The sequence below is a fragment of the Carcharhinus amblyrhynchos genome, chromosome 3 (genome assembly GCF_965287045.1).
Source record: "Carcharhinus amblyrhynchos chromosome 3, sCarAmb.v2.hapA, whole genome shotgun sequence".
In the NCBI taxonomy this organism is placed as follows: Eukaryota; Metazoa; Chordata; class Chondrichthyes; order Carcharhiniformes; family Carcharhinidae; genus Carcharhinus; species Carcharhinus amblyrhynchos.
This window is the reverse complement of record NC_137326.1, coordinates 42,022,579-42,035,837: the sequence shown is the minus strand read 5'-3', so window position 1 is coordinate 42,035,837 and position 13,259 is coordinate 42,022,579. Positions and strand designations below refer to the sequence as shown.

Sequence of the window (13,259 nt, the reverse complement as noted above, 5' to 3'; positions counted from 1 at the left end):
GGACTGGCGTAGACACAGTAAAAAGCCTGACAAAAAGTCTAAAACCTGGTGTTGTTAGACTTTTTACTGTTAATACATGCTACACAGTGGTCACAGACAAACTACAAGAAAAGAAGCTCAGCAATTTCCATCTTGGCTGTCTGTGGTACATTATGCGTATATTCTGGCAGGTCACAATCACAACTGTGACTGTCCTCCAAGGCAGAGCTCCCAAGTTTGTTCGCGCGAATCAAGCAGAGGTGGCATATCTGCCCTAGGAAGGCGGTTGCATACCCAAGGGCATTCTGTATCGTGAGATAGCCGGAGTTGACGACCAGTACGATGCCCAAAGCGCCGTATCAAGAATGCTTGCAAGTATGACATGAAGGTCCTAGACATTTATTGTCATGCATGGAGGTCCAATGGCTGATGAAAGAGGAAAATATTGACACCTTCTATTGTTTAGCATGCACCATCACGATGGCTAGTGGCTACAGTAGCTTGGCAGCAGATGTCAATGCTGAAAACAGAGACCCAACAATGACTTAGCAGCTTTATGTACGGCACTTTCAGCAAAACCTAAGGATTGGCCTTTTCAACAATCAACAAGGAGGTGCTATATGAAGAGACCCTGGCCGGAATTTTACTGGCCCATTTATTATGGGAATCTGAGCAGGTGGGGGGGGTAGTGGATGGAGAGGCCCGTTGACCTCGGGCAGGATTTTACTGTTTCGGGACAAGCAAGGTTGTAAAATACCATTCCCCCATTTGAAATGGATTTGTTTGCTGCATGTGTCTCATCTTTTGTAAATGAAAGGATGGCAGAATACACAGTGGCCATAACGAACCCTTGAAAGAAAGGAAGAGTTTGACTGGCAGCTAAGATTCAGATCTTCCATTCACATCCCGTGCTTTAATGCAGTAACTGTTCAACCCTGACCTTAATATTAATTAAAGCTGGAATGGAGCTGTTCTTCAGTATCATTCTTGTTGTGCCTTAAAAGTATTACCAAATTGTTACTTGTTTCTTAACTGCTAAATATTTCTTATCTAAAATGTAGCCCCAATTTTGTTTTGTGTTTTTGCAGCCTATGTAATTGTATAAAATGAGACTTCTCTCATCTAAAGATTCTCGAAGATGCATACACCTTATTTAAACGACATGGCAGATTTAGTCCATCTTCAACATGTCAGATCTACAGCTGTGACTTTGACAAGTATCAGCTCAGTAGATTCATTCAACTCTTTAACAGAATGCTCCACCAACTGCTGACAGTCCTTCCATGGGGCACATTTTAGTGATGAACATTCATCTTCCCTACTGTGACTCAGTCCTGCATGGCAGCATGCAGTATTGCAGAAACACAGAATTGGTTTGCTATGTATGAAAGTGGCTTCCATCTATTTATGAATAGCCAGCCTGCATATAAATAGCCTGTGAAAAGCAAATATATATATGCCTTCAGTAATAACTTGTGATCCTTTCCTTGACTTTTCTTTAAACACACCACTATAGGGCAGGAGCCTCAAATGGTTCTGACAAGTCAGAAGCAATCTCTTGTTTACTTTATTCATGCTATTTCATTAAGAGTGGAATGTGGCCTAACAAGAGGGATGTAGCTATGGAAGGTGTTACTGTGTTCACTTATGGGTAAGATTTTCGTAGGACTACTCAAAATGAGTGATGCCACGGTTATTCTGAAATAATAACTTGAAAAAATGAACTCTTTTTTCTACTCATTTTAATTTGGGTTTAAGTCTTCTGTTAAAAATGACCGCAATTTGCTAAAAGTTTGTCAAGTGAAATAATTGCAATATATTGCCATTTCACCAAATGGATATATTTTCAAACCTTAATTATGTAATATACTACCAGAAATTTTTATTCAATATATGAACAAATGGCAATTTTTACTTTGTTCAGCAATAAGAGGCTTATATATATATATTTTATATATATACATACTTCAGCCAATGTGAATATAATGACTTCACACTTGACCCTGGGTGACGTGTTAGATGAGCATTGCTTCCCATCTTGGTGAGCATCAGTCAAATCCAGTCTGGGCATATAGGATAAAGGCATCCTTTGAAGACTATTGAATCTTAAGTGGAATTAGTTTGGCCAGATTAGCTGCATGCAGTCAAAACTCTCAACAATATTGAATTCTGCTCCATATTGGTAATCAAATGTTAGATATTTGCAAGAATAGCCCATTTGGTAATGTTACAAAAAGATAAATGTTTGTTTAAAATTATGTTTAAACTTCAGTGTTGGAATAATAAAAGATGTAAATAATGCTCTTTGTATGACCCGTTACTCTAGAGTAGCTCTCAAAACAGCCTGAATTTGCCAATTCAAATCTATTCGTGGTTCTTCCCCATTGTAAATTTGCTCAATTCATACATAATTTTGATTATTCCAAATAAGCACGATAATGCAGGCTATGACCACTCATGCTACAAATAATCAGTGTAAAATTGAGGTTCATATTTAGACTCCCCTTAAATGTTGATTCCTAATACCAGTCACTAAATAAAAAATGTTGCTGTCTCATGCATTGTCATTTATTCTGAATTTGGTGAGATTACCTATCGGAAAAATAGTTTCTGTGTTACATTATTTGGAATTATGTAACCCTTTTATAGCAAACCAAGTAAACTTTATTTTTTGGCGATAGGGAAATGGCACAGATGTATTATTTTTCACAAACTATTTATTTGAGAAAGATCAAAGAGTTAATTATTGATGAATCACAGTAGCTTGACAAGAGCCTGCCATTATTGAAAACACTCACAGCAGGATTGAATTCTGTAATTCTTTAGTCTGGCCTTGGCAACACTTACAATTTATACTTCCTTTCTTTTAGATACAATATTGAATGTTTTCTTCTTTGTACTTACTATAGAATGCAGTGCGCCATAATCTTAGTCTTCACAAGTGTTTTGTTCGAGTAGAAAATGTTAAAGGGGCAGTGTGGACAGTGGACGAAATAGAGTTCCAAAAACGAAGGCCACAAAAGATCAGTGGGTATGTCCACCATGTTTGATTGCTTGAATCTCCTAGCATAGCTAGCTCCCATGTAGTTTAACCTACAGCTTATGGCTGCTTGCAGGTGATGGAGGGGAGGGTGTCGCTTGATTATATTCTTGCTGTCTAGGAAAATGTGGGGCATGGAAAGCAAGTGCTTTGTCACAGGGTCCTTTCCCCTTGTTTTCCCCGTGTATGCCATGGTGCCCACCCCATGTCCTTTCCATCTGCTTGCCTAGTGTTCTGCATCATATGCTTCTGCTTGCAGGCTACACATATTAACCCCACAAACCATTTGCTTATTTCATTTTTTTTTCTCCTTTCCCTTACCCAATCCTTGTGTGTGATTTTTGTTCTCTCCCATATCCCCTTACCCTTGTTTGTCTTTTCCATCGCATCTGCTTGACTGCTGCTATAATCCCAGGGTGCCATACGCACCAATTTGTCACTGCATAAGTGCTTTATCAGAGTAGAGGATGAGTTTGGGTCCTTTTGGACTGTTGATGATGAAGAATTTAAACGCGGTCGCCACATTCAACGAGGTCGTCCTCGAAAATACTACCCTGATGAAAGCTTTGATGAACAATTTGCACAGTAAGAGCTTTTGCTTGCTACTATTTTGCTTCTGCTTTGCATTGCATGGTTACTATCTGTCAGATTTCCCTGAATATTAATATGTCAAATAAGAATAACTGTTTCTGTACTGTAGTGTATGTTGTCGAATTAAAGACATGGATCATTTTGTTGACCAACTTGCAATTTATTCAAAGTGCAGCGTTCCTATAACAGAGCTCTATTTTAGAAAATCCAGTGATTGGTTAAAGAGAAGGTTCCGGGTTGCATCATGAAATATTGTTCCAAACTCATCTTGAAGCCCATTATTATTCACAGTATAATCACAAGAATCTAATCACACAAGAAGACTTTCTGTTGAGGAACGCTCAAGAACCGTACAATCCTAATAACTGAACATAGGCGTAGAAAGGGACTGGCCTTTGGATCTTACAGTGAATACAGAAAGGTTACTAGAAAAGTTATCAGATCTATATAGATAAAGCAAGACGGAAGATTTATTAACGGGTGAAATCACTAGCGCAACATGCTTCACAAATATTTCAACAGATACTAAATATTCATCATGAAAACACTGTACAAAGCTGCCAACATTTCATAGAATCATAGAACCTCTCCAGTGCGAAAGGAAGCTGTTTGGCCCATGGAGTCTGCACTGGCTCAGCATTTTACTCAGGCCACACCTCCTCCCCTGCCTGCCCAAAATTACCATCACCTCTAATCCACCTAAACTACACATCTTTGATACTAAGGGGTCATTTAGCACAGCCAATATGCCTAATCTGCACATCCTCGGACTTTGTCCAATCCCACTTCAAATATGGAAATTAACAATATATTGTGTACTATTCCTTTTACCAAGTGCAAGGGCTCAACTCCAGTGCAACTCAAGCTTATGACAAAGTAACATTGCCTGTATCCATGTCACTCACCATACTGTACTAAATAAAAAAATCAGATGCTAAATCTACTAACTGGTAATAATGGCAACTCAACAATTCTATTAGTGCAACACAATCACACATCTGTAAACTAAATGTCAAAGATTCAGCTACTTCATTTATCAAGCATTGAATTCCCCATTGTCAAGCATGCTCTTAGCATCATCTACACTGATCCAAATGTCATAATTCAAATTGTTTGCTAGATGACACCACAAATTCTTGTATTAAACTTATTGTTCCAATAGTTCAGTGTAACTTCTGTACAAATTCACTGATTTCATTGCAATACAAAGCAGGTTATACATAGTAGAACTTACAGTCAAAGTAATGGAATAGTTTGGGAAAAAACTATATGGTTTATCTATTGTCTCCATGCAGCAAAATATCAATCCAATACATTTGTGCTTATTTTCAGTACAACTGGATGAGTGGGAGGGAAAAGTTCTGGAAAGGTAGAATCCTGGAATTACCTGGCATTAAAGTATTCGGTGTCTATCCAGATATAGTAATTCAAATTGCTGCGGAACATAGTGACACTTATTGGATATATTTCACAAGATTTCAGTCCAACTATGATTGGAGTAGTTTAGTGGAGGCCATTACTTTGGGGGAAGGAAAACTTCCATTAGCAATACTACAATTCTGTTATCTGACTGTGTAAGATTCCATTCCCTCTTCCTCCTCTGCTGGCTGAATAATACAGCATATGATAGTAGTAGTAGAATATCTAAAAAAAAGCAGGGGGAAAGCTAGGGCATAGAAGAATAGATGTAAACAGAGAGATAAATTCTTATTTGACACGATGGAAAGCTAGGGCATAGAAGAATAGATGTAAACAGGGAGATAAATTCTTATTTGACACGATGATTAGAGTAAGATGATAACGTGAACCTTTTCTTTAATATTTCAAAATCTTTATGATGTACAATCAGTCCATTCCAAACAATGAAAAAATGCTCTGCTCTGCCTCAATTCATATTTCAGCTACAAACTTAAAAATATTTTGGGTCCAGATGTATAAGTGAGGCTGGTGTGCTAATCTGACATTTCAAACTTGAATGGAACCTTCTTATTATCCTATCCCTTTAATCTTTATTCATCTTTTTTTAAAACAGTATTTATGGCTCAGGGATAATGCACCGCATGACGTGGTACCAAGAAATGCCCCAAATTAGTTTCTTAACCTGTGTATTGCAGCTGATAATTGGGTTTTGGATTGTGTACAATTAAGTAACCTAGGTTAGGGTGTAGATAAATGGGTGCATGTGTATGAACAGCAGTGTTGCCGGACCACAGAGCTCTACTCCCATCCCATGCCATATGTTGTAGCAATGTCCAGTTTTGCCAAACCCCAGGACTCTCCTCCATTGAATTTTGAGACGTTAGAACTCCCCCTACTTCTAAACTCCACAATGACTTTGGTACTGGAAAATCTCAATTCCTCCACCAAAAAGCAACTTGGCTCTAGCCATCTGAATTGTTACCTAAGCCCAGGAACTCTCCATTTCAGTCCTGTCAAACCCCAGTCACACTCCCAGTGTGGCTAAACGCCTGGTACATCCTTGCAATTTGCAACATCAAGTGAAATCATATAATGACAGGTTTATTCAGGAGTTGCGACCATTTCTGATAGGATATTCCAGAAGGTGACATCCTAATTGGTTGTTTTCATGTCCGCCATCCAATTAACAACAGCAAACTGTGTCCTGGGACTGCATGCCAAATCCTAGGGCCCTCAGCTAAAGATGGTCGGCAGCCGGAGGGAGAAGTGGATGTTGCTCAAGCAGAAAGGAGAGCACCGAGAACCCTCAAATTGGAAGCATTCTCAGAGGCAGCAATACAATTCTAGAAGTAAAGAGGTCTGAAGCTGGTAGGGCGATTATAGTGGAGGAGAAACCTCTTGAGGATTCAATCATTTCACCCACTAAGCCCCTACAATTAGTATGTGGAACTTCCAGTTCTTGATGGGCTTCTGGCCTGTTGCCAGGAGACTGCCGCCATGGAGCTTCCAGTGTCCGCACTCAGTGAGAGTCTGCTTCAGTGTTGGAAGATCCCGGTGGAATTCTCCCTGTCCTCATTCATCCCTTAATTGCTCAGTATTGACTACCTGCTGCTGCTGGGCAGGTAATCACTGCCAAAGTTCATCCTCCTCCAGCAAGATTTCCCTATCTTTATTTCTCCCCCTATCTCTGTTCTTGCTCCTGATTGTACCTTCGAAAACCTTCCTTGGAGCCAGGAAGAATCTACCCATCACCTCACTCATACTTCTCTTGTTCCTTGTCCTCCAGAAAGTTGAGATTTAAAAATGGCTACTTAAGTAAGATTATAACAGTTAAAAGAATAAATGTCACAATTTCACAAGATTTTCACTTAAGCTCCCATTCTTTAACAAGAAAATGGGCACAATCACAAGTACAATTTATGCAACATCAGTAAAAAAAAACAATATTGACATATTCAATCACCGTACATTAATGATCAAAATGGTTCATGAAGGCTGGAACTTTGCTGAAGCAAAAAAAGTCCTGCCCCTGGGGTCAAAAACAGGGAGTGCGCCCACTTCAGTTGGTGGCTGATACCAATACATTTTACCAATACTTCCCTGCATCGTTTTGCTGGCCTTGCCATCTGCAGCCCATCCCTAAAGGGCTGGTAAAACCCAGCCTGAATGTTAATGATAAAATACCCCTGAAATTTGGAAACAGCATTTCCTTCAACTCATCATGAGTGGTGTCATGGGAGATCCACTCTTGTGTTCACTTGTACATATGTATATCTTTTATATAAATATATTAACTTCCAAGTCAAAGTCACTTTTCTTGATTTTTGTATCTTCGTAAACTTCCAATTAAGTAATGATGACACCTAGCCTACATGTACATTGACATTCCGCCCCCCCCATATTAATCTTTATCACCCCAATCCTTGCATTTATCTAACTACTGTTCATATTGCATTTATTTTCTGCCACTCATCTTCACTTTCAGTACCTCACCTGCTTAATATATGTTTCTTGCAGTATTATTTCTCATTCTCTGTATAACCTTTCTCATTTCACTTTTATAAGCCTGGTTAATCTAATACTCTCCTTAATCTTATTAATTTGCTTGCCAAAAGGCCAAGATAATAAGTGGGCTCCACCGTGTATCCTTTGCACTCAATAAAAAGGCGTCCAGCAGCTTTATACTCTGAGCCATAATAATTATCACCCATCATCTCCAAACTTTTCTGAATAATTGCAAGATCTAGAAACTGTGCATTGTTTCTGTGAGTCATGTCTTTGAACAGTATCAGCAGGAATTCCTGATAAAATTACATACGTCAGCTACTTTTACTTTGAATTGTATGCATTTGGATAGAATGCCACTTTATTTTTGGCACATTACTTTGAATCAAATTATATAGGGATTAAATAGGATTATATTTTGTTCTGTGTCTACATCAAAGATCTACAGAGACAAATCCATTTGCTGAATGATATCCAAATAAGTTAATAAATTAATATATTTTGTAGTTTGATTTAAAAAAAAGACTTTTAAAAGCTTTTTTTAAATCATGCTTTAAATGGACCCAAAAGCATTACAGTAACTTTAAATTCAAATTAATCGGTTAAAAAATTGGGAATGTCAGTTAAAGAGCTTCTTTCAATTTTGAGACCAGTTTAAAAGTATTTTTTCTCTGTTCGAAGAATGGAACCTAATACACTAATACCTGCAGTACATCATTTACTTATCCAGAGTGAATTGTGAATATGACTTGTCTCTTTTTTCTTATACACAGCAATCCTTCTATTATAAAAAATATACAGACCAGCCTTGCATATGGATCACCACTTAATGCTGCTTTACAGGTAAGATCAACAAATGCATTCAGTCTGCAAAGTCCACGGTACCCAGAGCCCTTGCTCCACACTGAGTCTTTCACTAATTAGATATTAAAATTTAATTTCTTTAAAACTTTTTAAGTGTATAATGCAATAAAGCCCCAGGGCAAACCCATTGTAAGCCACTAGAGCATTAGCTGGTTGTTTCACATTTTGAATATTGTGGCAAAAATTAAAAGTTCACTTATTAATATTTATCAGTGGTATCATAATTTCCACCATCTTATTTCAGAGACTTGCTTGAGGGAGAGGAACCATAAATGTAATTACTCCAGCACAACTATTAATGACTGAATGATGGGATGCTGTGTCACATGACCCCCTATTGTTACTGGTGATATGGAGGAAATATTAAGACAGCACGAATTCTGTTCAGTCTCTTTATCATTAACATATTTGTATTTTCTGAAACTCGACAGTTTTAATTCCATTTGGAAATTTTGCATTTATATCTTCTTCCACTGGTGGTTCATTCAGCCATTTTCAGCTAGAAGTATGTATTTGTCCACCAACAAGCCCTGTGATCATTCATGACATGATATGGTACAATTGCATGTGGGGCAAGTCAGGTCCTGCTGCATTTTCCTTGTCCTATACTGGAACAATTCACCAAATAGTTAAACATTGACAAAACTCACCCATCAGATGCAGACTAGGTAAAATAAGAAGATGGTGGCGCACTGGATTAGTGAGACCCAAAATAATGCTCCAGGGACATGGGTTCAAATCTCATCAAGGCAGCTGATGGGATATAAATTTGATTAAAAGTCTGGAAATGAAATTTTGGTCAAAAGTAATAACCATTGGTTGTCATTAAAAACCCAAATGTCCTGGAAATCCGCTGTGCTTATCAAGACTGACTACATATAATTCCTGACCTTGAGCATTGTTCTTGGCTCTTGAACTGCCCACTGAAGTGGCTTAGCAAGTTGTTCAGTTCATTGTTAATAAGGGATGGTCAACAAATGCTGGCCTGGTCAGTGATGCCCGTACCCATGAAAGATGAAAAAAAAACAAGAGACAACTTCAGGTGTCTTTTTTTTAGGCAAACTGTTAACAAGCAGACTTTTAAAAGAAGCCTTAATTATTACTTTTCTAACCAGCAGCATTAAGACCTTCCAACTTGCACAGTTGCATTGGGGCTATGAGCCAGACAGGGAGTCTGGGCAGACCCGCCAGCTCTCGGTTTGGAGTACTAATACATAAATGCACTCGGCTCTAGAATCTGTAGTCCATGCAGCCACCGAAGAATCCCAATCTTACACATTTTATCCTGTGTTACATAGCATACAGCTGCACAAGGGCTTCCCCCACTCAGATGTGCAAAAGCTCACCGCACCTTTGCAAACCTCATCAGTACAAAGAAAATTACAACACAGGAACAAGCCCTTCAGTCCTCCAAGCCTGCACCAACCATGCTGCCTGACTTAACTAAAACCCCCTATCCCTCCATTCCTATCCTATTCATGTATTTTCCAAATGCCCCTTAAAACTCACTATCATATCTGCTTCCACTATCTCCCCCGGCGGTGAGTTCCAGGCACCCACTGCCCCCTGTGTAAGAAAACTTGCCTCATATATCTCCTTTAAACCTTGCCCCTTGTGCCTTAAACCTATGCTCCCTAGTAATTGACTCTTCCACCCTGGGGAAAGACTTTTGACTATCCATTTTGTCCATGCCCCTCATAATCTTGTAGACTTGTATCAGGTCACCCCTCAACCTCCGTCGTTCCACTGAGAACAAACCGTTTCTCCAACTCTCCTCAATAGCTAATGCCCGCCATACCAGGCAACATCCTGGTAAACCTTTTCTGTACCCTCTCCAAAACCTCCACATCCTTCTGGTAGTGTGGCAACCAGAACTGAACATTATATTCCAAGTGCAGCCCAACTAAGGTTCTATAAAGCTGCAACATGACTTGCCCATGTTTAAATTCAGTGCCCTGGCTGATGAAAGCACACATGCCATGTGTCTTCTTGACTACCTTCTCCACCTGCATTGCCACTTTCAGTGACCTGTGTACCTGTACATCCAGATCCCTTTGTCTATCAATATTCTTAAGGATTCTGCCATTTGCTGTATATTTCCTATCTGTATTAGACTTTCCAAGATGCATTACCTCACATTTGTCTGGATTAAACTCTATCTGCCATCTCTCCACGCAAGCCTCCAACCGATCTATATCCTGCTGTGTCCTTTGGTGGTCCTCATCGTAATCCGCAAATCCACCAACCTTTGTGTTATCCACAAACTTATTGATCAAACAAGACATTTTCCTCCAAATCATTTATGTATATTACAAACAGCCAAGGTATTTTGCTGGACAGTAAGTATGTCTAGTAAAACATGGGAGCTCCAAACTGAACTTCTGAAATTAAAGCAACACTCCTATTTCTAAGCATGTATTACTTGCCAAGAGACAAGTAACTGTTGAGGTCAATAAAATGCATTTATTTGAGTAGGCAACATGTTTTTCTACAAATGTTATCGACAACTCACATAATGATTCTGTGGTGTTTTGATTAGCAAAGCATATGTTGACCTCTAACAGAAAAAATTAGGAAGAATGTTAATAGGTGCCTTGAAGAACAATAGTAAATACCTTTTGCTGTCAACTTGTAATCCCTGGAGACACATAAAACAGTTTTAAAGCTTGTTTTATCTTGCAGAAGATATTAAAAATTGCGAGCGGTCTTGTAGCTTATATATATGAACCAAACAGGCATAAAATAAAGCTGCCAGCAAGCACCAACCTCCATGCAAATCGTCATAGTATTTAACCCATGCGTAATCTTATCATTTGCCATACTTGCTACATAGACAAAAAGCAAATATACATTTAAATTAGGTGTTGTCCTCTTGATGCAGATACTGAATTGGACATCTGGATAAAAACATTGAATAGAATAAACATAATAGCAAGCTTGTAATTAAAACATATGGAGGGGCGGAGAAAATTAGCAATAAACATGAATTTGTGGGCATAAAGTGGCACATTGAAACCCAGTAGGGTTTTCCATGAAGAGAATGGCCATGGTTCAGACCTACATTCCTGTAGATGGTGAGTTCCTAATTTCTGTCTTGTCAAGTAGACTGATATGTATTTTCCTGGCAGGCAAGAATCAGCTCCAGGAGAGCACATTTATAAAATTGGCTCTTACATGGTGGTCGACAAATATGTCATTATAAACAAATTACAGGTCATTGAAACAATAATTTTAACTTTATTCAAAAAATAAAATGTGGCCCAGGTTGCATCCAGTGAGCATAGGGAGTCCATCACCTTATAATTGCCTTATCCCACCCAGCCTCAACATTTTAGCATTGTGGAGCTGCACACTGTAACATTAAAACTGCCTGCATTTAAGGCAGAAACATGACAGTAGGACATTATGGCAAGTGAAAGCTGGGTTGAAACAAGGAATTTTTTTTCCAGCTTTGTCAGGAGGAACAGGTTGCTTAATTATTTTTAACATGATGTTACAGAACTATGACAATTAGATGATTGGATAATCGACTAAGCCATTTGAGAAAAGATGATCTGAAGATTTACCACAAAACCTGCTAGCTCTATCTGGTCTTTCTGTATTCATATTTTTCAAGTGTTAATACTATTGAGTAAGTCTCAAAATTCAGCCTTTAAATTCTCTATTTATGTGTTTTTAGTTATGTTTGATTGAGATAATGGGCGGAATTTTACCAGCGCGTCCACTCAAGATGTGTACGATTCTCCCCGAGCCAATGGAGAATACCATTCTCCAAGCTTTGGCCGCCCCCAGAATTGGGTTTGCGGGGGGAGGGGGGGGGGCATGCTGGTAATATTCTGGCCGATATATCTCCTTATGTGTGTGTGTGTAATATATGCCTTTTTCCTGAAGGCATTGATTCGCACTGTGAAGCATTGCCCCAAGTGTGAGCGACCCACTCTTTAGCTGTGAAATCAGACAGTTTCAACAGATTATTCAGCTGAAATGGACAATTCCCAAGTGAAGCAAATATTTTGTTATATTGCTATTTGATTTGTCATCCTAACAAAAAGAGTAGATGTCCATAATCGGTAGTGAATTACCCACCTAAAAATGGGTTCCCAAAACTATGAAATATGAGAGAAAGATCATGACATGCTAAAACCTCATTAATGTTAATTGATGAAAAATCTGCATATTTGGACAATGCGGAAAATATTCATAGGGAGCATTTATCTCCAGATCATATTTCCAAATAGACCTTTGTTAATGGTATAGTGTACCACCTGCAACACAGGTAGCAGCCATTGCTGAGTGCAACAGTGCAAGACACAGAGAGAAAAGGTTATGCATGACTCACATCAGGCAATGAGTCAATTGCCATGGAATCAGCTGCATAGGCAGGGTAGAGGAACTGCTTGTTATTATATTTAGATTCAGTAGAGTGACAGTGCCCGAGGTTTGCTTTTTGACAGAAGAAGTCCTTCTACAAGCCCTTTTTAGGAACCTTCAGAGGATTTCTGTTGCATCTTTGTATAAAAGGGAAGTGAGAGATAGACCAAATAATTGCAGGCCAGTCAGTCTGATGTCAGTAATGGGCAAATCATTGAAATCAATTCTGAGGGACAGGATAAACCATTATTTAGATAGGCATGGATTAATCGAGGAGAGTCACTGTGGACTTGATAAGGGAAAGTCATGTCTGACTAATTTGATTACATTTTTTGAGGAAGTAACAAGGAGAATTGATGAGGTAGTGTAGTTGATGTAGTCTGCATTGATTTTAGCAAGAATTATCCAAGGTTCCAATTTTAGACTAGGTTAAAATGAAGCCCATGGGATCCAAGGGAAGGTTCATTCATTGAGACGAAACAAAGAGCAT

General features: G+C 38.8%; 1 protein-coding gene across 11 annotated transcripts in view; it reads left to right on the top strand.

Annotated features, from left to right (window-relative positions):
* Positions 1–13,259, top strand: part of foxp1b (forkhead box P1b) — a 492,035-nt gene that overhangs the window by 454,262 nt on the left and 24,514 nt on the right. For all 11 annotated transcript variants that reach the window (XM_080183569.1, XM_080183534.1, XM_080183572.1 and 8 more), the window contains 2 exons: positions 2,889–3,010; positions 8,308–8,377. In XM_080183569.1, the coding sequence (XP_080039695.1) occupies positions 2,889–3,010; positions 8,308–8,377 (192 nt within the window). The remainder of the gene's footprint in view (positions 1–2,888; positions 3,011–8,307; positions 8,378–13,259) is intronic.